The sequence below is a fragment of the Vicia villosa genome, linkage group LG4 (assembly GCF_029867415.1).
Source record: "Vicia villosa cultivar HV-30 ecotype Madison, WI linkage group LG4, Vvil1.0, whole genome shotgun sequence".
Classification (NCBI taxonomy): Eukaryota; Viridiplantae; Streptophyta; class Magnoliopsida; order Fabales; family Fabaceae; genus Vicia; species Vicia villosa.
This window is the reverse complement of record NC_081183.1, coordinates 110,944,483-110,971,214: the sequence shown is the minus strand read 5'-3', so window position 1 is coordinate 110,971,214 and position 26,732 is coordinate 110,944,483. Positions and strand designations below refer to the sequence as shown.

At 34.0% G+C, this 26,732-nt stretch overlaps 1 protein-coding gene across 5 annotated transcripts; it reads right to left on the bottom strand.

The window, feature by feature from the left end:
* Window positions 1–1,738: 1,738 nt before the first annotated feature.
* LOC131595057 (receptor-like serine/threonine-protein kinase ALE2) lies at window positions 1,739–11,317 on the bottom strand. Of its 5 annotated transcripts, none has more exons than XM_058867285.1 (21): window positions 10,753–11,317; window positions 10,188–10,310; window positions 9,853–9,933; window positions 9,362–9,610; window positions 9,134–9,268; window positions 8,691–8,939; window positions 8,471–8,605; window positions 7,922–8,062; window positions 7,693–7,821; window positions 7,455–7,595; window positions 7,177–7,266; window positions 6,575–6,703; window positions 5,386–5,592; window positions 5,214–5,285; window positions 5,026–5,127; window positions 4,808–4,915; window positions 4,255–4,626; window positions 3,871–4,170; window positions 3,300–3,689; window positions 2,844–3,087; window positions 1,739–2,724 (listed from the first exon to the last, which is right to left on the bottom strand). In XM_058867285.1, exons 1-21 carry the CDS (start codon window positions 10,814–10,816, stop codon window positions 2,064–2,066), a joined length of 4,122 nt encoding a protein of 1,373 aa, XP_058723268.1. In that variant the 5' UTR covers window positions 10,817–11,317; the 3' UTR covers window positions 1,739–2,063. The 5 variants fall into 5 exon arrangements, with proteins under 5 accessions (XP_058723268.1, XP_058723269.1, XP_058723270.1 ...); XM_058867286.1 differs by having other exon boundaries at window positions 7,177–7,263; XM_058867287.1 differs by having other exon boundaries at window positions 7,693–7,815.
* Window positions 11,318–26,732: the final 15,415 nt, after the last annotated feature.

Sequence of the window (26,732 nt, the reverse complement as noted above, 5' to 3'; positions counted from 1 at the left end):
TTTCGACAGATCACAATGCTGCTGATATGATCACCGACATTGCCAAGTTGCAAGTTTTTCCACTGTGTCTAATTGATAAATCTGCATGAAGAAAGCTAGTTGTTTCCTTGATGGTTATATAGTTTATTCCAAGGTGGAGATTTGTGAGATATTGGATTAAACTCTAGTATGGTCGAAGGGTGTTTTATTGGTTCGACAATTCAACAAAATCTTAGCATTTCGTCAAAGTCTATTTACATGCTTTAGTCGAAGTCGAAGTATGCTAGGATTTTTAGCATGTCGTTGAAGTCTGTTTACATGCTTTAGTCGAAATCGAAATATGCTAGGATTGTTAGCATGTCGAATTGGGTCTGTTTGTTATGCCCAATTGTTTAAGTTAGTTTGTTCCTTAAGTTAGCTTGTGCAAGGAGGAGTTTGTATGTAAAAGCTCATTAGTTTAGTGTGTTAGTTTTCTTATAAATAGCATACTAGTCTCTCATCATTGCATAACGCAAATTCTAATTAGAGTGAGAGAAGTTATTTTGTTATCCTATAACACTTGCAATCTTGTTTCAAAGAAAAAATAAATAATAACAATTTATAACCAATTCAATGTGTTCTTCTAATTTTCCTCTTTTCTACCCTTATGGTTTCTTACCAATAAAGAAACCAATTATAGCTTGTCATTCTGACATCTTTTTCACATCAACATACACGGAAGACCCTTAGGTACTAAGAAATCATAAGATCTACACTCGGCCCACCAAGTTCCACATGGCAAGATTTGGTTAGCCAATAGTACATGTTACGATTAAGTAAAAAATACACATACATAATTTAGTTAATGACTTTACACATTAAAAAAAAATTAGGGTCGTACTAATAAATATGACAAGTTTTGTTTAAAGTGTAATGATCTTAATGACGACTTAGATGTAAGGTAATTTTAATGAACCATTATATATTTTTACGTGGTTAAAAACACTATAAGGTTTAGTCTTGATCAAATATGACATGACACAAATATTAGATGAAATTATTGTCTAATAATTTTGCAAAAACTTGATTCACAGTCATTTCTTGTTGCTAATATTTTTTTGCTGTATGGAAATTTATGACATGTTACTCAATTACTTTATCTTTTTAACTCATGATTTACTTTATTATTTTGAATGATTAATGAAATGTTTAAACACAATCTGATGTCGGGGTTGTTAACTTAAACTTTCATTTATTCATCTAACTTAGTAAATTAATTTATTAGAGTATTTAATTGATATTTATTAAATGATCCACACTTGCACCTTAGAGCATTTTTAGAGGTGACTAGCAACTTCAAAACTCGTAGGATCACAAATATGATAAGTATGATACTGCTCATACTAATACAAAACCATATTTAGAGTTAAAAAGGTTCACATGTATATGTCTAAAACAGTTTTTCAACCTTTTAAATAATATTTATAGCATCGATGTATTGAGAATTCTTATAAAATAAATAGATGATGAAATGTTACTAAAATGAGTTTTGTTTTTAGAGTGTTTTTAAATAGAGTTGAATGATCATTAGTTCATGCAGATATTTCCAACATACTAATGTTGTTATTCTTTCTTTACATAAAAGAAAGGGTTAAATATACAATCCATGTAAAATTATCGAATTTTGTTTTTAACTCCGGTAAAAGTTTTTTTTTTTTAATTCCCCTTATCTTGTCTACCTCATGAAAAAAATACTTCATTTAATCATATTTTCTCTAGATGGAGTAAACTTTCTATCTCATTCGATTTCCCATGTCACTAGGTTACTTAGTTCTTTTACACATAATTATCAGCACAAAATAATTTACAAAACTGTGACAATAAGTCCAATTTTTTCAGTAATAATCTAATATTAAAGCTAGATTCACATTGCTTCTGCTCTTCTTTTGTAGGTTAGCAAAAAAGAAAGTCACTTTATTTACATCTTGTTTCTATTCTTTTGTCAAACTTCAAGGTACAGTTCTGATTTGTGAACTGCAAATTAACAGATTGCGGAAGAGCAATATGCACAGAGAAAATTCAATGGCTTAATCAAGACATGGCGCTTACTTGAACATATTTCCGTGTTCACTAACAGTACCGCCAGAAAGCTTTCGAATTATCTGCCATAACCGCTTGCTTCTTACAGTTCTTAGAGGACCGGAATATGAATGTCTTCTAAATGATCCAGATACTTGCCTTCCAAATCTTGCTGACGAGCTGAATATCTCTGATGCTGACAATCCGTTTTCGATATCAACTCCGAAGTCATAGTTACCCGCTGTGAAATGGCTTTGAAAATTATTGGATTGTTGTTCAGAAGCAGCATTGAAATCAGAAGATAAATCGTCTTTGCTAGAACTTGTTGAACCTGCCTCTTTTGCTTCATCGCATTCATTACACACGAGTTTCAAAGCCTGAACAACCTCGCCCATGAAAGGTCGATCTGAAACCTCTGGTTGTACACACATTGAAGCGATGGCCGCAACTTTAGCCACACTATCAAAAGGCACATTGGTTCCTAGAGATGGATCGATTATTGCTTCAAGTCCTTCTCTACTTGTTAGAAGGGGACGAGCCCATGCAACGAGATTCTCTTGACCGGGCGGTTGTGAAAAGTCCACTGGTTTTCTTCCTGTCAAAAGCTCAAGAAGAACAACACCATAGCTGTATACGTCACTCTTCACGAGAAGATGCCCAGTCATTGCGTACTCGGGAGCCACATATCTGAATACAATTTTTATACAAAAGTGAACAAAGGGAGCATTACAACCGTAAGAATAAAAACGGAATTAAGATAACTTCCCAATGATTACAGGCACAAAGATTGTGTAAGAAAACTGTACCCGAAAGTTCCCATGACACGTGTAGATATGTGCCTGTTATCCTCATCAGCTGCCGTTCGAGCCAATCCAAAATCAGATACTTTTGGTGTAAAATCATTTTCCAGCAATATATTGCTAGATTTGAAATCCCTATGTATGACATGGGGACTTGAATCTTCATGCAAATAAGCAAGACCACGAGCAGCACCAAGTGCTATCTTAATACGAGTACTCCAATCAAGTGGGCTTTTTTCCTTGTCAACTCCTGCCAGTAGACCAAATATATGAAAAGAGTTCAATTTCTATACAGTCGTCAGTGTAAAAAGTTTTACTCTCAACAAATCACAATCACTCATATATGTGAAACTGTGACTTTAGAAGTAGTAATGAATTAAATCCATAAGAAAATCATTATATTGAAGAAATCAACAATTGACATGGCACATGAGGCTGAAGCAAGTAAGCAAATTTAAGTACCATGTAAATGGGATTCCACGCTGCCATTTGGAATGAGTTCGTAAACCAGACAGCGGGAGGTGAGTTCTGTACATATACCAATCAGCTTTACCAAATTTCTATGGTGAAGGCGACTAAGCATTTCAACTTCAGATAAGAATTCACGATCGCCATGATGATCCTCCCTTTTTAGAACTTTGACTGCTACTTTTGACCCATCTTCAAGGTCACATCTATAAACAAGACCAAAACCTCCTTCTCCAAGTATTCTAGAAGGGTGAAAATTATCAGTTGCTTTCTCTATTTCGTTCATACTGAAAGTCTTAGCAGATCCTGCGTAAGCAGCAATGCTAGACCGAAATGATGTTGAAGCTGAAGTAACTCCACCTCCAATTGATGGCCCAGCAGTACCTGTGAATCACATGTTTGTTTCTTCATATAAGAGACTGATAAATGATAAACCAATCACATGTTTGTTTCTTCACCTCCAACTGATAAATAAATTAGTGTGTCTAGTAATTTGAAATGAGACTTGTATTGGAAACAAATTTTATTCCCAGATACGGTAGTAATACATTACCGCTTGAGTTACCTGATGCTTTGGCAAGAGACGGAAGAAAACCCCGTGGGGTTGATGTTGGTTGAGATTCAGGCAAATGATCTCTGAACTTGAATAAGGCGAAAACAGCAGCAGAGCATAAAACAATCGCTAGAAAAGCTGAAAGGGAAATAATAGCTATGATGCCTTTGCTAAGTCCACTTTTATGTTGCTTCTTTTGTATGTCAACCCCGAGAGGCTTTATTGTCCTGCCATTATTTCCATTATTTGAATATGGACCACCATCTATCATGTTAACGCTTGAAGGTGGTAATGGAGGAGATGGAGGCAAACCTACATATTTAGAGGACCCAGTGAAGTTTTATCCAAAAAAGTCATGAAGAAAGCACAGAAAATTGAGAATTTACATAGACATACCTGGATAGCTTATATATAACACTTCATAATCTCCAAAGTAAGAAGCTTTTATAACAACTTGTTTATGCCAAAACCTCTCCGAAGTTATAAAGGCCGTAGTGTTGTCAAATATTTCCCCAAGTGGTACAAAATCAATGAGAGCATCAGTTTTATCTGGCTGCTCAGTTGCTGCGTTGGCCCCCATAATTCGAACTTGACTTTGTTTCATGAAAACCCCGCTGGCTAGTTCAGAAGCAAGCTCCGAAACCAAAGGGAAGAAGGTATACAGAGGAACACTGAGGCGAAGGCCAACTCTCATTGGCCAGACACACATGCAGGGCACCCCGGGTGGAGAATTCGTATAAGGCTCCGAGCAAACATATGATATACAATCTAATGAATGAAAGTATATACTTCACTTCAGTATGATGAATCATACAATCATAAAATACATCTTTTTACATTCGATGTGTTTGATCTCGAATGTGAGAACTAGCTTATATAGATTGTACTGTTATGTAAAAAATTGTATCAATTAATTTCTCAAAAAAAAGAAATATTCAAGCGTGCTAACCTTCATTGGGAGGTGGGGGTGGTAATGCTTGAACTCGAGGCAATACTGGCTTCTTAGGGCTCTTCGAAAAAGGCCGTGAAGGAGATATCGCAGGAGGATGAAATGGAACTTGCAACAAACACAATGCATGGATGAAAACAAATAAGTAGATCACAAGAGAAAAAGGACAGTTTAAACTAAAGTATTTGTAGTAAGTATGGAATTGCAACTTTTCTTACTTTTGGTTGAATGAGGGGAAACCTTGAATGATGGAGAAGGAGCAGGTGAAACCCGGCTCACTGGTGATTGAATAGGAAAGGTAAATGGAGAATCTGCAAAACCTATAACAAAGAAAATCGTCAGTTATCAAACACTTTACTTACTTATCAATTTCATAGAAGAAACATCTTCAAAGTTCCCAATGCACCTGTGTTCATTGGTGGTGGAGCATAATGTTTCCGTCTACTTGTTGGAAGAAATGAGGGAGGAATTGGTTGATCTATATAAAATAATTAAACAAAAAATAATACTCATTTCCAGTGAAAAAAAAAAGAAGCTTAAATTATGACATGATTCAATGAATTAGCTAAGAACCAAACCTTGGTGTTTTGAAGTGGGAGGAGAAACAAAATATGATGATGCAGGAGCTGGACTGGTTATCGTGTTCCGTGTAGGCTGATGCTTATAAACGGCGGTAGAAGGTGAAGGTGCAGGAGAATGATCTTCTTTATTGAAAGGAGATTTAGGAGGTGAAATTAGTGGCTCAGGAGCATGATGTGATGGCCTTGCCTTATGTTCAGAAGGAGCTACAGCAGAAAATAAAACTAAATAAATTAACTGCATTCATGAGTCTAGACTTTTATTACATTAGTTTTTTTTTGTTTTTTTATGATAGTATTAATATCTACATTTCTTATTGACAGAGTTTTTCATCAGATAAAACTTAGGGTTTTGGATGGTCAATTATTGAACATGATAAAAATAATGGTTGTGCATATGATCACTTCAAAATGTAAACCCTGAATTTTCAAAACATTTCAAGCTTGATGTCAATTTTGTATTGCTTACTTTTAAGATGTTTTACAAAATTTATCTTTGCTTTAGACCATTGTTGTTGATTGTTCGTAATTATCAATATTCATAATCATTGGGTATTAAATTAAAAGCATCCTGATTAATTTTATGCTGTTTTTATGTCATATCATAGTTCTGGCTTGCAGTTGTTTGCCAAAATGCAAAACTGAAAAGGGAAAGGATTGAGTTAGGAAATGATTTGTGCCTTTTGAATCAATGTTTCTTAAAAATTATGTTTTTGTTATTACTAGTTACTTATTTGAGCATTTTGTAAGAGTGATACAATGGTTAAACATATGAAAAATGATGTACTTGAGCATCTTGGTTTAAAATTTTTCCTTCATGGCTAGAGTACTCTCCGACTAATGATGTTCCTTTTAGTTTGCTTTAAAAGAACGAAGGGTAGCACTCTAATTCTGGATGCATCTTTTATTTTATATATTTTGTTTTTATTTGTGTTGATGTTATTTTCAATCTTTGATAAAATTATATACAACTCTTATAAATTTCAATTGTAATATAATATTTTAGTTAGTGCTTGCCGCTCCCCTTAGAATTTTGAGTAAGCTTCGTCGCTTCTTATGGACGATTTATTCATGAGTTCAATCTAGCCATCTCCTTTAATCTTGTGTAAAAGTTACAAAACCATATTGGTCCTCATCCTAGTTAAGAATATGCCTCTCATGTAAAGTAGTTTAATGTTACCATATGTACCTTGAACAGGGGAATGAGCTGAAGTTGGGGGAGACTTCGGTGTTTTGTACAATGGCGCAGAAGCAGGTTCTCCACCGTTCTTCCCTTTGAAGCTTCTGGAAGGTGTTAATGAGGGAGAGATGACAGGTGCTGCACACATAATTTGGATTTTAAGGAATGATTTTGCAATTGTATTAACAACTGAAATCATATCAATCGGATGCAAATTTTGAACACTCTAGAATGGTAGTTTACTAAAGAACATCTATATATTGAGAAAATATAATCAAAATGAAAATATTGTGGAAAAAAATAGACATTGTTAAGCTACTATATGAAAAGTGTGAATGTTATAGTTGTAACTAAACTCAAATACCAATTAGGCTTTTCAGTTGTTACATATTCTTCTCAATGTTTAGTAGCAGCTTTGTTTCTTCAGTTTTTTTTTTTTTGGATGAAATTTTGTTACTTCAGTTCTATTTACAAGCATAACTAATAAGACAACACTTTATCTGTTAAACAGACTCACTCGTTATCATCCTTTTATTCCAATTTACATTGAACAACATTCAGGCTTGTTAAGCAAACATTAAAAGAACAAAATCCATTCACAAAATTTGCACCTGGTAGTTCAGATGGAGATGTTGCAGGTATGACATGGTGGACCAATGGTGGATCTACTGGAAATGTACTTGTTGGTGATGTAGCTACTGCTGCAAGAGTTCAATAAAGAGATAACAATGAGACAAATACAGAATAAATCTGATAAGATTAAAATTAGATATTATATCCTTCTCCCTTTTTTCACAAAATAAATTAATAAGATTAACCAGGTGAAGTAGCAATTTTATAAACATATTGATTGATTTTAGAGGTGAGTTGAGAAGACTATGCAACATACGTGGCATTACTGGTTCTGGTGTATGAATGTGTCCCTTATGTACAGTTCTATTATGAACATTAGGTGGAAAACTTCCATGATGCGTTGGTTGGCTGACCGGTGAACTTTTTGGAAACCTTGTAGGGGGTTCTGCAACCGGGGCTGTTCAAAATGACATAAAAAGCCTGTTTAGGGTCAATATCAATGGCATATTAAAAACTAATGAGGGAAAAAAGTTACAACCATCAATTAGGATTACCCTGTGAAACTGGCTCCAATGTGTGACTGATACTGGAGTTTCTTTTATGGACAGTTGGAGGCAAACTTCCAGGTTCAGTTGGTTGATTCACTGGCGAATATTTCGGTAAATTGAATACAGGAGCTGTGTCTAAATTGCATTAAAAAAGAATTTTTTGTCAATATCAAATGGATGTTGGAGAAGAAAAAAGGAAATTTCAGAAGACAACATTTTAACTTTTATCACATGCCTGGTGAAATTATTTCTCGAGGGTGACTTTTATTTGTAGGTGTACCCTCTCTGTGAGAATTAGGAGGAAAACTTCCATTAGCAGTTGAAGGGCTTAATGGTGAAATCTTGGGCACATCGGTAGAAGGTGTTGCAACTGGGGCTGCTCCAACATAAGAGCATTTTTTGAGTCAATAACAAATGGAAGGTGGAGATGGTGAAATACAAAATAACTCTGAAAGAATTTTAATTCAGTAAACAGTCACTTTAACCTTTAAAGTGTAAGACGCTGTTACTATAGTCCCTAAATGCATTAAAATAGCAAAATCATCCCTAAGTTTGTCTTTTGGTAGGAACTATATGAGCCAAAGTGACTAATAGAAGATACATCTTAGGACTAACCTAAATAATGAAAGACACTCAAGAACCAAACTGACTAGCCAAAGACGCATTTGTGTATGTTGTTGTAATTTGGACGTGTTCAGAGATTAATGCAACAGCGCCTCACATTTATGGACCAAAATGACTCTTCACCCCATTATAATTACATGACAAAATTTTAATCACACACCTTGTGAAACTGGCTCTAGGTTGTGACTCTTACTTTCATTCCTCCTATCAACCTTAGGAGGAAAACTTCCACGCACAATTGGTTGGCTGATAGGTGAAGTAACAGGCAAATTTCCAGAAGGTGTTGCAGAAGGAGCTGTTCAAGTAGCAATAGAAGAGCAGGTCTCGGTCAATATCAGTATGAAGATTCCCCGAATAAAACAAAATTTTCAGTCATGTACCTGGAGAAATTGGTGTGGATACAGGAGGCCTGGCAATAGGTGCTTTCACTCGAGGTGAAATTGGTTGCATCGATGGTGGCAAATTCCTTTCAACAGTTGATGGTGCAGGAACAGCCTTATATGGTGGCGATAACGATTTGATGTTTGGACTAGGACTAGGTGATATGGATGATTCAATTCCTTTAATCTTTGGAGAAGTTGGAGCTGATGTATTAGGTGGTAACGCAACTGGAGGTTGCAAGAAAGAACCTGGATGATGAAAACCCAAATTTTGTCAGATGATCCGGGCCTAACAGATGTTCAGATAAAAGAAACATTTGAGGACCAAATTGACTATCAAAAAAGAATGAGTGTTTTTGTAACTTTGATACATTTAGTAACTATTGTGACATCGTCTTACACATTTAAGAACCAAAATGTATCTTTACTCATTAATCACATACCTGGTGAAACTGGCTCTAAATTGTGACTCTTGCTTTCATTCCTCTTATCAATCTTAGGAGGCAAACTTCCATGTTCAATTGGTTGACTGATAGGTGAAGTTTTAGGCAAAATTTCAGGAGGTATTGCAACAAGAGCTGTTCAAGAAGCAACAGAAGAGAAGAATCTTGCTCAGTATTAGTATGAGGGTTCCTCTTCCTCCAATAAAACAAACTTTTACAATCATGTACCTGGAGCAATTGGTGTAGATATAGGAGGACTAACAGTGGGTGCTTTCCGTTGAGATGGAATTGGCTGTATGGATGGTGGAAAATTCCTTTCGGCAGTTGATGGTGCTGGAACAGCCTTATATGGTGGAGATAAAGATTTGGTGCTTGGACTAGGACTAGGTGATATGGATGATTCAATTCCCTTAATCTTCTGAGGAGTTGGCGCTAATATAGACGGTGGTAATACAACTGGAGGTTGTACAAAAGACCCTGGATGAAGAAAAAGCCAAAACCCAAACTTTTTTGTCAGAATGACCCAGTTGCAAATGACATATATTTTGAAATTATTGTAGTTGCCCAATGATGAGGCCCGTTCGGTATAGAGTAGTCTATTTAATTTTAAGCATATTAGCGTCTACTATACTCAACTTACAATTTGAAATAATATTCAGAAAATTATTTCTCAATTCTACAGATCCCAGTGTGGACTAATGGACTAAGAATTAAATTACCATTTGAGGGTAAAAGACTTGGCGCTTCACTAGGGGAAAGACCCACAGGTAATGTTGCTGGAGACGGCGATATAACAGACCCTGGAAGAAAGAACAAAGGTGAATAATCAAAGTTCAAAAGCTCACAATCCAATTTCCATTCCTTTTTCTAAAACATTTTCTGTTTTCATTTTCTAAACTTTGTATTCTTAAATTTCTGAAAATGCTAGATCTGTTTTCAAAAACTGCTACGGGAGAAGTATTGGATCTGCATTCTCTTATGTTTATTAATGGAAGCGAAGATCGAAACACCAACATGGGAATTAAACAGGGTCTTAAATTTTGACTAGATGTACCATGTGGATCAAAAGGGCTTGATGCATTGCTTTGCCATGACTGTCCATTATGGATAGGACCAGGTGCTTCTCCATTATGATGAACAGAAGGAAGAAATGCTGGAGATGGGGATATAACAGACCCTTAAAAAGAAAAGGAAAAGTTACTAAAAATTTATATCAAAAAGATCAAAATTATCAAATCAAAATGCTTATCTTCAACAAAACTGAACAATATTATTGAACATTGGTATATTGTAGTGCATTTAGATAGTTTAATTTGAAATAAAAAGAAAGGATCTATGTTGTCCAACTGAAAGGAAATTTTGAAAGAATTTAGGTTTACTAAGGATCAATTTCCACACATAGCATAGGATAATTCTTCATACCAAACAATTATAATTCAATTTCAAACTAAGCAATGATGTTTAGATTCTTTTTGGTATTTGTATTATTATTATTATAACAATAACAACAATTAAAAACATCAATTTGTTCTAGCCTCAGCAGAAAACCTGTATCATAATCTTAAATAAACTGTAACAAATTAAATTTCAACATAAATTTCTGAAGATTCAGTACCTACCTTCAGATCCTTGCAAAACACAAAGCTTCACCAGAAACAGAATCAATGGAAAAACCACACCCATCTTGAAATCAATCTCAAAAGAATAACTAAGTAATAATAAATAGGTGAATAAATAAACTACAGATTTGAAAGTAGTTGATAGATAACTTGAAACAAGAACAAGCAGAGATTAAGTTGAGCAGTTTCCAGTTATAGTGACATCAAAAGCATGTGAAAGAAGGTTGTGGAAATTGCCTGAAAAGTGTTTGATGAAATGGGTGAGAGAAAGAACAAGTGCTTGTTGAGAGTATGAGCTTAGGAATTGGCAGAGACAAAATTTAGAGAGTTCCATAGAGGTAGAAAGTTGAAGTCTGTTAGTGGCTTTTACTTGAGTTGGCAATTAAATTAAGTTTAAAATTGTTTGAGAAAAATGAAAAATATGAAGTTGGTGTATGGTACAATTCACTAACACTTGAAGAAAACTCAAGAATGGAGAAAGTGGATTAACAGACCTCTTCTCTTTCTCAAAGAGAGAGAGGCAGTTGGGATGGGGTGTGGGACAGACTGGCTCAGGAACAGAACAGAACAGTGTACTCATTATATATATATATATATATATATATATATATATATATATATATATATATATATATATATATATATATATATATATATATATATATATATATATATAGATGCAGACATCAATATATTTCTTTTATTTTATATTTTTGTATTTTTACGACGAAATGATACTTTAAATTTTCATCCTCAACTATTCGCTCTCAGTTCTTAATGGTAAAAAAATAACTATTATTGAAATAATAATTATCTAATCATTAAAATTAGGTCACTGAATATATATATATATATATATATATATATATATATATATATATATATATATATATATATATATATATATATATATATATATATATATATATATATATATATATATATATATATTCTCATGGTTGATGGTTGATATGAGTAGTTTTTTTTAATAGGTGATTTATAAATACTTTTAAATATTTTTTGAGCCTTCTGAATCCAATTTTTGTAAACTTTTTTTAGGCAAATGCTAACTTAAAATTATGAATGAGGAGTTCAATAATATCACAATAATTTATTTTTAGAGGATAAGAATTACCAAATTAATATTAATATGTATTTCACATATTTAAGTTATAAGTTGCTTATTTCAAAAATTTTAAGTTATAAGTTGCGAAAATTGAGTGGTGGAAGTTAGATACTTATATTTATGAGTTGGTGTCAATGAAGGATAATTACCAAACTTTGATTAATTTCATTTTAATGGAAGTTGCCTAGTTGCTTTTCTCCTTTTTTTGGCAGGTCTTGTTGGCCATCTTGAGAAAATGACTTATTTGTACACACAAGGAATGCCACGTGTCAAGATCTTGACTATGACACCTCATCAATCATCTCATATATGATCTCATATTATTTATGTTTAATTGACTTGCGCAACACATAATAATAATAATAATAATAATGAATTATCATTGAATAAGTAAATATATATATATATATATATATATATATATATATATATATATATATATATATATATATATATATATATATATATATATATATAAAATAGGGTTTAATTTGTGTTAGTTGATGAAAAAGGCAAAGGATCTATGAAACCCTATATTTGTTTGTGTGTGTATGGAACAGGAATTGGAAATGAGAAGTGATTGATTCATTCTCATCTAGCCATCTAGGCTAATGAAATAGGAGAAAATTGAATTTTTAGAAAGTGATATAAATAAATGTTATCTGATTAAGAGTACTATGGTTAATAATGGAGAAAAAAAGCAGAACTTTATGATGGATATTATCGGTTAATAAAGTGAAAACTAACAAGAAACGATTTAAGTGGTTAGTTATATGTAATTATTATGCTGATTGCAAGAGAACTGCTTTATTAAAAGAGGATTTAGGACATTACTTTATTCACTTTATAGAGTGCTAGTTCATTTTGGTGAAAAGTTTTTAAAAAAATATATATTTTGGAGATATATTTTTGGATATATTTAAATTATTTATTTTAAAGACTTTTGTAAGTGAGTCATTTTATATTGTCTAAAAGTATTTTTGAAAATGCATCTCTGTAATAATCCTTAATTTAAATTTTTTTTTTTTGCCTTCAATGAGTTTTACAGAGATGTATCTTCATACGGGCTTTAATTCACATACCTTGCACCAGATCCTCCCCCTTTCTTCTTCATTTGCTATATTTTCGTAAACTCTTTACAAGTAGCTTTGAGCAGAATTCAAGTGTGCCATTTTTCAAAATCCATTCAATTGGATTGCAATCAATTTAAGTAGATTCCATTCACTTCATTCAAGCTTTCGCACGACAACTCTTAATCGGTAAGTTTATCATTTCTTTCTATTTTTGTGATGCATGTATTTGGTAAAATAGGTTTTTTAAAATGCATTAGTTTGTAGTTACATTCAATATACATACTTTATGTTGGGTTTGGTTGAAAATATATATGTTGAAGAAGTCTCACATCGCTTAGTTTTATGAAGGAAGAGTGAGTCCAAGACTATATATAGGATTAAAGTTTTTCTAAGTTCCACATCGCTTAGTTTAGTGATGGAAGAGAGAATTCAAGGTTATCTATAGGATTCAAGTTATTTGTTTCAAGATGCACCAGTCAAAAGCACTTTAAACTTGTATTAATTTGACTTTCTTTGTTCTTGAATGCTCTTGTATTAAAGTATTGTGAGATGTAGTTGAATATTTATTTGGAGGGTGTGGAAGTACTAGGGGCATGTGTTAGTTGAGGGTATATTATGTGTTGTAACAATTTTCACATAATATTATTCTCTAGTTGTCTATTGACAACGACCGTGGTTTTTTCTCCGGATTTGGAGTTTCCACGTTATTTTCTTGTGTTGTGATTGCGTTCCTCTTTTTTCTCTATATCTATGTTTGTTATTTTCCCAACACTTTATTTAGACATACAAAAAAATTTGTTGGTGTTTAGGACATTGTTTGCATTTTTTGAAATTTGTGTTATTGCACATTTTTAAGGAGACACGTCTCCAAAATTTTCTAGTTTTTTTTTTCTTTTTCATTTTTACGGAGATGCATCTCCGGATTTTTCTGGATTTTGCTTTTCATGTTTACGGAGATGCATCTTCAAATTTTATTTGTCCTGATTTTGATATTGTTTTTTGTTTTGTATTATAGGAACAATGGTTGAAAACTAAAATAGGTTGAGGCACAGTCGTGTATCTCAATATCTGTCTGTTCGTAAGGAGAGTGTAGTATGCTTGAGGTCACAAGTTAGTGCTAGTTTGTTTGACGGGAGGCGTCAACTTCACATGGTCGCGTGTCTCAGACTTCACAAGTTCGAAAGTCTCAGACTTCGACCTCCCGAGAGAACGTGTATCCTGCTGACCCTCAAGCTTATGAAGCCCCTAAAGCCCAACATAAGAAATCTATTGTTGCTGCTAATCTCGTTCCTGATATATTTTTAAGAGGCCCCTATGACACTTCCTTACTTTCTCTATATGCAAAACGTTGTTAGGCATGTGTGGGAAGAAAATGTATATTTACTTACTTTTACGTTACATTTAATTTGTTTCATACTAATTGAGTTGTGACGATGTTGATATATTTATTTTTACAGGAGCGTAAAACGATAAAATCTGCAAATCATGCCAAAATTATTTTGAACCTGGAACAAAATGCAGACGTATGCTTTAAAAAAAAACTATGGTAGTAAAAAAGATTTTAAATAAATTTTAATATTAATTTTGGTTAAAATGAATGAAAGTTAAAATAATTTATATTTTGATAAAGTAATTTAAAATTAATTAAATAATAAATTTGAGCCTATATATCAATTTTACTCATAAGCATTCCAAAATCAATTACACCTATAGAATTAAATTTGACTCTTATAAAATAGAACCAAAGTGAACATGATAATTATATCACTCTATAATCCCAAATTAAAAAAAAAAAAAAAAAAAAAGTGAAACCAGCCAAATTAAATTGATTTTGTTTATGAAATTTAAACCAAAGCTTTAAAAAACTTAAATTTAAATGTCAATGTCGGTATGAAAATTCTCAATGAACAACATGTAGATACATAATAATATTGTCAACGTTCTTTTCATTTAAAGATTTTCATTAATTTTGATGAGCTTTTGAGACTGAATTTGCCTAAACTCTTTTTGAAAAAACAAAGTAAATTCATGTATGATGATGATAAGTCAAACAATAGCAACGGCTCCATTAAGTGTTTAATAATAGTGGTTAATATTGCACCATCCAATAACCTTTTCTGGTTGATTATTGCCTAACTATTAACCCTAGGATTTTATTACACCTGCAATTGTAACCATAAATGTGTGCAAATTGTTTAATTTGATGATTGCACTAGTCAATAATTGATGATTATTTATGACTTTGCCACTTTTTTCCATTGTAAAATTGATTGTGGAGGTTAATTAACTTTTCTATATTAAAAAAAGAAAAGTGTCCTTTTAACCATGAAAAATAATTAAGTTTGTTGAGTTTTGCCAGAAATCAAAAGTCAAATATTTATAAATTAATTGGAAATTTATATTTTGTCTAACATCATATTAATTTTTTTTATAAAAAAAAAATTATTAATAAGAAAAGTATAAGAAATATTATGATCCTTACAAATAATAAGGGATATAAAAGATGGGACACTAAAAAAGCAAGTTCCAAAAGAGTGTCTAATAATTGTATTAGAAAATATAAAAAGAAATTGAGAATGACAAAGAAATCAACCAACACTCCTAACAATGGTGAGATATTATTCTGATAATTTGCTGAGATACCACTCCCAAAATATTTCCGAATTGCTTTCTTTTAGATCAAATCCATCACAAAAACCTCAATGATTCCTCCTACCTTCACATAAATAGCATAAACAACTTATGACCTCTCCTTATAAGCACTCCAATATACCAATGGATTTTCATTTAAGTGCTAATCATGAAATTTTACAGTTGTGGATTTCCTTTTCAATCCCATAAAGTAAGACAAGAAGATAATTTGATAGCATCCATCAATTGATGGAAATTTGCTATCTCTCCTTTAAATAAGATTATATCAAGTATAAAGATTTAATTATGAAGTAAGAGCACGACAAAGACAGTTAGATTCTTTTTTCGTTCGGAACAAGTATTCTCTGTGAGGATTCAATTGTTTGTATAAATTAATTTGACGATTGACCGCGATCCATGACTCGTTTTAAGCTTTTAGTTGTCAACCACTTCTCCTATTTAAGAAGGAAAACATTTTATTTCTCAAGTATTTAAATTAATTCTCATTCATACATCACTTTTCACTCTCATGCAGACTTCACTTGAGTGTTATATAGTGTTAACTTTGAGGTCGGTCCCTCTCCACCATATCGAAAGCTCACGACCACCGTAGCAAATCTTACCTTCTAGTTTACCGATCAATTATGATTCCACTACATAATAGTCATTGATAGTCAAACTCAAATCCTCCATGTAGTAATAAACCAAATTAAAGGTTTAGCCTTTCATATTTTCATTTGTTTTATAGCCCCTTCAAATAATAATAAGTGTCAGATACAATCCTCACTTTTAATGAATTCTATAACCAACCATTGTAAAACTTTATCCCAAATAATTTTAAGTTTGGGAGAAGAAATCAAAGCACAGAAATATGTTTATATACAAGAAAAAAAACACCTAAAATAGAGCAGATGGATTATAAAATATACTTCTTCTTTTTAAAGTTTCTCTAGTAAGAAATTTATCTTGTAAAGCATGCTAATCAAAGACGACAATCTTCGATAGAGCATTTGGATTTCCACACATCATATAATTGTTAGAAAAAATAACGAATATGGAGAAAAAGAAAGGAACAAAATAACAACATAAAAACATAACGTGGAAATTCTAAAATCGGAAAAAAAAACCACGACGGTTGTTGAATGACAACCAGGGAATAACATTATGTGAAAATTGTTACAAAACATAGTATATCCTCAACTAATTCAGACCTCCGGTACACCCACACCCTCCAAAATAAATATTTAACTACATCTCACAACACTCTAATACAAGAGCATAAGACAACAAAGAAAATCAAATACAAGCTTAAAGTGCTTTTGAATGGTGCATCCTGTAAAGAAAAACATGAATCCTATATCTAGTCTTGGACTCCCTCTTCCTTCACAAAACTAAGCAATGTGACACTTCTTCAACATATATATTTTCAACCAAACCCAACAATCTCCAACTTAATTGAAAATAATACATTAACTTTCATAGTCTTCACTGACAATCATACTCCACCATAAAGAGTATTGTCACTTGAAGCTACACCACTTCAAGAATTTTCACATTGTCTTCACCAACAATCATAGTTTTAAAAACTATCATACTCCACCTAAATAAGAGTATACTTCACTTGAAATTAAACCACTTCAAGAATTTTCACTTGTCGAAAACCAATTTAAAATTTTAAGGTGCAACTTCCATGTTGTTAGGAAGCTCTTCAACCATCATTATAATCTTCCATCTTATGTAATCTTGATTGTATCAACACATCTTTGACTTGAACTTTTCACAAGTCAAAAACAATTCTTCCATCAATTTTCTCTAACCCAAACTGCACATCGGAACTTTTGACTACAACTCAACAACTCTTTCACAACACCACCCTTCTTTTCTGATGTGGAAGATCAGACAAAGCTACAACCACATGACATACTAAGAATTCCTATTCCCGGATCGAACAAAAAGCTTTGATACCAGTTGTTGGGGAGTCCGGGAGAGTCGGAAGTACAAATGGGACCAATGCTCCATGACCGCAAGAGAGGGAGACACTACATATCAACCCAAAACCTTAAGGTAATAGGTAAATGGGTCATCTCTCTTATAGACAATGTAGGACTTTAAACATTCACACTTGCACCCAACATTCTCCCCCACATGTATGAACCCCCACGTCCAATAACAGAATCCTACACCAGATTTAGCTCCCGCTCTCCCACCAAGCCCAACCACGGCTCTGATACCACTGTTGGAGAGTCTAGGAGAGTCGGGAGCACCAACGACTCCAATGCTCCATGACCACAAGTGAGGGAGACGCCTCATCTCAACCCAAAACCTTAAGATTTGGGGTTGAGATGTGATGTCTCTCTCTCTCTTGTGGTCCTGGAGCATTGGCCCCGTTGATACTCCTTACTCTTCCAGACTCCCCAACAACTGGTATTAGAGCTTTTGATAAAATCAAATAAATAATATTTGTAATTAATTATTGTAAATGTTCATGTAATTATAAATAGAGACAATAGAACAAAAATGACATCAAGTTAGAATTTCTAACATGGCATCAGAAGGTGTTTGATCAAACATGTGAATCCTTGTTGTAATACGGTGAATTGACTTTATTCGAAATGTGCGGATAGCAAGAGTCGCCACAGATTTTTATTTTATCCAATTTCAGAAAGTCTAAAAGAACAAAAAAAGACCTTTTAAAAAGATTTTGAGTTCGGGGGGTAGGTTATACAAAGGGAAGGTGTAAGGCACCCTTTGTATCCATGGTTATCCGTGGGCTCTTAATTGCTTAGCTCGCTTTGAAATATTTGAAAATGCTTGAAGTGTCGTGTGTGAATAGTAAAAACTTTGAAGAAGAACTTAGCTTGTAAATAAGCGTAGTCTTTTTGAATTTAATTTTGGAAAAGAGTGGGAAAAGGATTTTTGAATTTAGAGCAAGCAGTTAGTAGCAACTGTCCTAAGTTAGAAAAATTGTTCTTTTAGTTTTTCGGGCGAAAGGGTCTATCTATACCATGAGAGGGCAGAAAGTCTTTCAATTGGATGTTAAGGGTCATCGAGAAAAGTATCGTTCTCCATAAGACTGTCACTTGCCATAAAGAGGGCAGATAGTCTAAGGGAAGGATATAATAGTCATTTAGGCAACAGTAAGGAGACCTTAGCAATCAAAGGGACTATCATCATTTATCGAGGCAACATCGAGGGACAAGATCATTTTATTCGTAGGCAACTCGAAGGGACTATAATCTTTTATTCCGAGGGACTATGATGATTTAAATTCGTAGGCAGCAAGCTAAGGTATCCCTATATCCGAGGGACTTGACTATTTTTGATCTAGAAGGCAACCAAGAGGGATTACCCTAAAGGTGGGTGTGTGCAGCAATCACATGGTTGTATTCAGATATTTAATCTTGGATTAGTGAGCTAAGTTCAATTATTTATTATCACTCCCTATTTACTAACCACGCAGCTAATATTGTGCGGAAATTAAAATGCGAAAAGTAAATGTCCTAAGCTATTACAAGGCTTCGGGATTAAGGGGTACATAACCAAAAATCGGGGGAGTGCGGAAAATTAAAATCCTAATTAAAACTATTACATAAAAAATAATTAACAACCTATACAACCTCTAGAATTTAAATAAATAATAAACAAATAATTAAATCAAAGGCGGAATTTAAACGACCATGCGACATTCAAGAGTTTTTGAGAAGAGAATCGGAAGAAATTTGAAATTGGAAAAAATTAAGGTTAATAAGATTTAAGTAAAACATAAATTAATTATTAAATTCGAAATCAGCCTAATTCGAAATTAATCACCTAATGAATTAAATATCTAATTAAGTTAAATATATACTAAACAAGAGTTAATTAACTAAACCTACGTCTAATTATTTTTAACCAAAAAATCTAAACAAAGAAAAAACTATTCTTGTTGTTTTTATGATTAAAATAATTAATTAAAGTAATTGTGAAAATTAATTTGATATATTAAAAAAACCTAATTCTAAATTAGTAGGTTAATTATGTGTTAGTAGTTGATTAAGAAAAAACTTAATGGGAAAATAAAAGGTTAGTTAAAAAAAACCAAAGAAACAAAATAAAATAGAGAAAATTAAAAAAAAAAAGAAAGAGAGGCGCTGAAATCAAATACACTGAGTTCCTGAGAGTGTATCATAGAGCTCGTTTCCTGGACCTTGGATCTGGTTTTGATGAGAAATCAACGATTAGCAACTGGTGGTGCACCGTGATCCTTCCTGAGGTGATATCGTTGGATCTGCAAACAAGTTTAGTTAAAAATAAAACACCCTGGGTCGGATTCGAACCCAGGACATCAAAGCTGCAACCTTTCTTCCTTTGCTAATCAAGCTATGTTAATGAGTCATATGAATAATGATTAAGAATGGTTAAATATAAAAATTCAAACTTAATTTGAAAAAGTCAAAAGATTCAGATCGGGCCCCACGTATTCAACACACTGACCAATAAGAATGAGAGAGAGAAATTTGACTTGTTTGACTAACCAATGTGAAGTGGAGAGAGGGAGTAAACGTTTTGACCCCCCAACCAGAATGCCACACGCGTAGTCCCATGGCTCAGTCCACTATTCATCTTCTTCTTCCTCCGCATCTACCGATTTTCTTGCGAATGTTGCTTCAGATTTACCTGCGGATTTTTCTGTAGGTTCTTTTCCTCCCATGAACCCTGCAAACAACACGATGAACGAATATGGAAGCTACCCAGACCCCCTAATTTGGGGGCTGCGGAGTCATTGGACATATTTTTATGGTCTAAAAACATGCGTATGCAGAGGTTCGAAGATCATCTTCTCCATGCTCTAATCATGGCAATCCACGACCCCTGCGTGCAAGCTTCGTAATAATGGATCCAATCCCCTCTAAAACGTTCCAGCAACTCAAATACACATTTAGATTGAATCAAAACATTGTATAATTCAAGATATAAGAGTTAGAACATGTATGCATACCTTGGGATTGACATGAGCGTTCCAAGCATTATGGATCTTAAACAGCTTTCCAAACTTACCTTCTAGTACCTTAGGAACGATTTGGAATGGTTGGTATTGATTGATACTTGCTGCAATAATTTCTTCGCTTATGCCCTAGTTTTTCTTTTGAAAGTTTTTTTTCTTGGAAACCCTAACTCTTTTCCTCTCTTTTTCCGTCTTCCCCTATTCTAAATGTCTTCATGTATGTATAAGGGTTGGAATTAGGTTAGAAAACTTGGAGAGAAAACATTTGATTGATTGCAAAAGATTTGATATGAAAATTTGCATTCAATCTTTCTATATTTAGTTCAATCCTATTTCTTGCATATTTCTCATAATTTTTGGTCATTAGATAAGATATAATCTGATTATATGAGAGAATATTCCATAGCATCTTTCATTTATTCAAAATATGATTTTATTTGATTTATTGTGAATTTAAATAAATAAACTCAAAGGTAAATGAAATAATATCATAAAATAAATAATTTTTGGTTTATGGGCCTCCCATACACTTAATATTTCGTGAGAATTGTAATATCAAAGGCCCGTTACTCAAAAGTATGTATTTTGCTAATTAAGGTTTCACAATTTTCTTGAAAATCGACCAACTTGTACCAAGCATATCTCTCTCATTTTTTATGGTATGGAAGTGTTCTAGGATTTTTTAGAAAGCTTAAAGAGTCCTCTAAAATCTCCTTTTGGTTTCATCTCAATTGAGTCCGCCATGTTCATGTACCACTCTTTGAGAAAAAATGACTTTTTATTGACTTTCAAAAGGACCTGTAATGTATTAGCTCATATCTCTCAAATGAAGCATTTTTGGACTTGGCTTGTGAGTTACAAAGTTGTAGAGAATTCACTTTCCTTCAAATTGAGCTTTGGATGGAAAATTTCTGATGTTCCATGTGAAAGTTATGGCTGGTCAAAGTTGAGTTGACTTTCTCCTTAAAAACCCTAATTTAGAAACTTAGGTTTTTGATGATTTTGGAGCTTTCTTTGATGCATCATGATCAATCCTTGATTAAATGATAAATGATACTTCATAATGAGGATGTTGACAAAAAATCAGAAGTTTTGACTGTGGTTTGGCCATAGTTTGACTTTTAGGTCAACTAATCGATTATTGATTGTTTGGGCCATTGGGTGAGCAATCTTTTGAATCAGAGCTTGAAAATTGGCATGAGGATCCTTTAAGACATATGAGAGGTTATGAGGTCCACTTGAATTGTCAGAACTTGATTTTTCTTGAAGAGAAGCAAAAACCCTAGTTGTGGGTTGTTTGTTTAGGAGAGTGTGCATCTACTTAAATCTTAAGTTGTTGATACTTGGATGAGCTTGAGTATAAAAATGTGGTGGGCAAATTTGGGGTATGACACTTGTTATCCTTGCTATCAAAAGCTTGTAGTTGATTTTGATTATGAGTTTTTGACTGTTGTCTCATGACTTCTCGTGATTTCTTTATTGTTGTTGCTTTGCGATCTTGATTATGTATTTATCACAATCGATTCATATTTGTTTGGTTGCGATGGAATTTATTTTGATGATCGTTGATTATTGTTTGGTGCTTGCAAGCAAATTTTGATTTTGTGATTTTGTTTCGGTGATCTCAGCGATTCGATTATGTGTTAGTTGTTCTTGGTGATTTTGTTACGTGTTGTTGTTCGTGATTTCACTTGTTTGGTTACAATACCAATCATAGTTTTACAATTTTTTTGTTATAATTTTTTTGTTGTACGTGTTATAAGGGGATTTATTTTATTATTTAGAGTAAAAATATTCCTTATATCATGGCTATGGAAAATATAAAAAACTACTTTTGTGTTTGTAATGCCCCATACTGCTTTCAAGATGATCGACTGACCCCACAAACCAACACGGGTCTTTTCAGCATGCTTTGACCTCACTCACACGCTTTCGGGGAAACTTCCCAGAAGGTCACCCATCCTAGAATTGCTCCAAGTCAAGCACGCTTAACTGTGAAGTTCTTATGGAACAGGTTACCGAAAAGAAGATGCATGTTGTTGGTATAGGTAGTACCCATTAATTCTTATAAGTTTTCCTTTAACCATGCAGTCACATACCTGCACGGCCTCAAGATCCCTCTCATTCCAATGTGGCGAACACTCTATCCCTCATTGGCCTCAGGTGTTACATGCGGTGCAACCACCCCTCACCTTCTTCAGCCTCGGTGTTACATGCCCACCAGCTTCCGCATGGTTCGTCCTCGAACCACATTTTACTGGGAGAGGTCTGGCTATGATACCATTTGTAATGCCCCAGACTGCTTTCAGGATGATCGTCTGACCTCACAAACCAACACGAGTCTTTTCAGCATGCTTTGACCTCACTGACATGCTTTCCAAGAAACTTCCCAGAAGTTCATCCATCCTAGAATTGCTCCAAGTCGAGCACACTTAACTATGGAGAAGTTAGGTCAATTGTATATTGAGAAGATAGTGATTCTACATGTTATTCCTTCGAGTATCGTGTCAGATAGAGATCCAAGGTTTACATCTAGATTCTGAGAAGGTTTGCAGAAAGCGTTGGGTACTAAGTTGAGATCAAGTTCTGCTTATCATCCGTAGACTGATGGTCAGACAGAGAGAACGATTCAGTCGTTAGAAGATCTATTGAATGCTTGCATGTTAGAGAAAGGTGGTGCTTGGGATAGTTATCTACCTTTGATTGAGTTTATGTACAACAATAGTTTTCATTCGAGTATTAGTATGGCTCTGTTTGAGGCTTTGTATGGTAAGAGATGTAGGATGCCATTACGTTGGTATGAATCTGGTGAAAATGTTGTGATTGGACTAGAAGTTGTTCAACGGACTACAGAAAAGATCAAGATGATTCAGGAGAAGATGAAAGCTTCTCAGAGTCGTCAGAAGAACTATCATGGTAAGAGGAGGAGAACACTTGAATTTCAAGAGGGAGATCATGTATTTTTGAGAGTGACTCCTATGACTGGTTTTGGTAGAGCGTTGAAGTCAAGGAAGTTGACGCCGCGTTTCATTGGTCCGTTTCAGATTATGGAAAAAGTAGGAGAAATAGCTTACCGTATTGCTTTACTGCCGATGCTTGCGAACTTGCACGATATATTTCATGTATCTCAGTTGAGGAAATACATTACAGATCCTTATCATGGGATCCAAGTGGATGATGTATAGGTGAAAGAAAATTTGACGGTTAAGACTTTACCTGTGAGGATTGAAGATCAGAAGTTGAAGCAATTACGTGGCAAAGAGATAGCATTAGTCAGAGTAGCTTGGGAAGGATTGGCAGATGGAAATGTTACCTGGGAATTAGAGAGTCAGATGAAAGATTCATATCCGGAACTCTTCACTTGAGGTATGTCTTCGAGGACGAAAATTCTTTTAGTGGAGGAGAGTTGTAACGCCCCATATTTTCTATTTATTAATTTAATTGGAATTTAAATTAATTATTTGGAAATTCGGTATTTTAATTGGATTAATGGGAGAATTTGTGGAGTATAGAGCTATTTGGCCAGTGTCGTGTTTAGTAAAAGGGGGTGCTATATGTTGGGCCTTTTTACTAAAGTTATGCTCTATTTTCATAAAACAAGGAAAAACAAAGAATTTGGAAAAATAGAAGAAAAAGAGCAAAGTGGAGAGAAGATGAATACGTGAAAGAGGAGAAGAAGAGGGAGAGGGATTTCAAGAATTTTGGTTAAGGTAAGGGGGGATTCTTCCGATTATCATCTTTTATTGGTTTGTAGATGATAGGATTGAAATGGGTATATTGTTTGTGTCAATTGTGATATGTGTTAGGTTTTGGGAATTTGGGGTTTTGGGTGATTTGATGCAATTGAATGAATGATGTTGTGTATGATGTTAGATGACCATTAAAACATGTTAGAGTTGTGTTATAATGTGTATTCTTTGTTAGAACAAGATTTGTTCTGATCAATATTCTTAGTTTTGATGATAACAATGTATATGAATTTTGTATGAGATAATGTGGTACTCTAATACTATGCAATTTCCATTTCAGGAATTACATAAAGAGTATGCACAAAATCAGCGCAAGAAGCACTGACTCAGAAGGTTCAGCATGCAACATCACAACATGGTTTGGAAAGACATCAGAAGATGGTCAAGCAGAATCAGAACATGGTCTATGGAAGCATCAGAAGAACTTGAGATCAGAAGCAGAAGCACTGAAGTTCTCATGGTATCACGATAAGAAGCACTTCAAGGTCAGAAGACAAGAAGATGCTCTGCACCAAGCTGTTTGACTCTGATGATATTCAAACGTTGTTTACACAAACATCAGATTAGAAGCAAGTACAAGATGGCAGGCTACGCTGACTGACAAAAGGAACGTTAGAACCTATTAAAGGCAATGTCAGTAGACACAGCGAAAGCAAGGCTCGAGGTAGTTGACAAAAGAGTGAAACATTAAATGCAATGCTGTACGGATTATGCAAATCATTAAATGCTCCCAACGGTCATCTTCTAAAACGCCTATATATTGAAGTTCTGATGAGAATCTAAATACAACACTTGCGCAAATATACAGAAATGCTGTCAAATTCAAAAAGCTCTCAAACTTCATCTTCAACCTCACTACATTGCTGTTGTAATATCTTAGTGAGATTAAGCTTAAACTTAAGAGAAAATCACAGTTGTGATAATAGCTTTATAAAAAGCATTGTAACTCTTAAAAGAATTTGTTTTACATTAAGTTGTAAGAACTAGAGTGATCAGGTTGTTGATCAGTATACTCTGGAAAGTCTTAGAGGGTATCTAAGCAGTTTGTTCCTAGAGTGATCAGGTTGTGATCAGTATACTCTAGAAGACTTAGAAGTTGTCTAAGTGGAAAACCATTGTAATCTTGTGTGATTAGTGGATTAAATCCTCAGGTGAGGTAAATCACTCCAAGGGGGTGGACCGGAGTAGTTTAGTTAACAACTAACCAGGCTAAAAATCATTGTGCAAATTGTTTTTATCTTACAAGTTTTAAAGCTACACTTATTCAAACCCCCCCTTTCTAAGTGTTTTTCTATCCTTCAATTGGCATCAGAGCGCCGGTTCTAAGGTGAAAGCACTTAACCGTGTTTAGAAAAGATTCAGGAAGAGAAAAACGCTTCAGTACAAGATGGCTGGTGAAGATCCAACAAATACATCTACATCTGGCTCAGCTGAGCAACACAATGGAAATGGTAACAATGGTTATACTAGACCACCAGTATTTGATGGTGAAAACTTTGAATACTGGAAAGATAAACGTGAAAGTTACTTCCTTGGTCTACATGGTGACTTATGGGATCTTCTGATGGATGGTTACAAACATCCAGTGAAAGCTACTGGCGTAAGGCTTACAAGACAAGAAATGAATGATGATCAAAAGAAGCTATTCAAAAATCATCATAAATGTAGGACTGTTTTGCTGAATGCTATCTCTCATGCTGAGTATGAGAAGATATCTAACAGGGAAACTGCCTATGATATATATGAGTCATTGAAAATGACCCATGAAGGAAATGCTCAAGTCAAGGAGACCAAAGCTCTTGCCCTAATCCAGAAATATGAAGCCTTCAAGATGGAGGACGATGAAAATATTGAGAAGATGTTCTCAAGATTTCAAACGCTAACTGTTGGATTAAGAGTTCTGGACAAAGGCTACACCAAGGCTGATCATGTAAAGAAGATCATCAGAAGCTTGCCCAGAAGATGGGGTCCAATGGTGACTACATTCAAGATAGCAAAGAATCTGAATGAAGTCTCTTTGGAAGAGCTAATCAGTGCCTTGAGAAGCCATGAGATAGAGCTGGATGCAAATGAGCCTCAGAAGAAAGGTAAGTCTATTGCATTAAAATCTAATTATAAAAAATGCACTAACGCTTTTCAGGCTGAAGAAGAAGATCATGAAGAATCAGAAGAAGAAGAAGAAGATGAACTATCCATGATCTCCAGAAGGGTTAACCAAAGAGCAAGCAAAGGAAGTTCAAGAACTTCAGAAGTTCAATGAAGCCTGAAAGAGGAGAATCTTCTGGTGGCAGAAGATCTGACAAGAAGAAGGTCATCTGCTATGAGTGCAATGAGCCTGGACACTTCAAGAATGAATGTCCAAAACTTCAGAAGGAGAATCCCAAGAAGAAGTTTCATAAGAAGAAAGGTCTTATGGC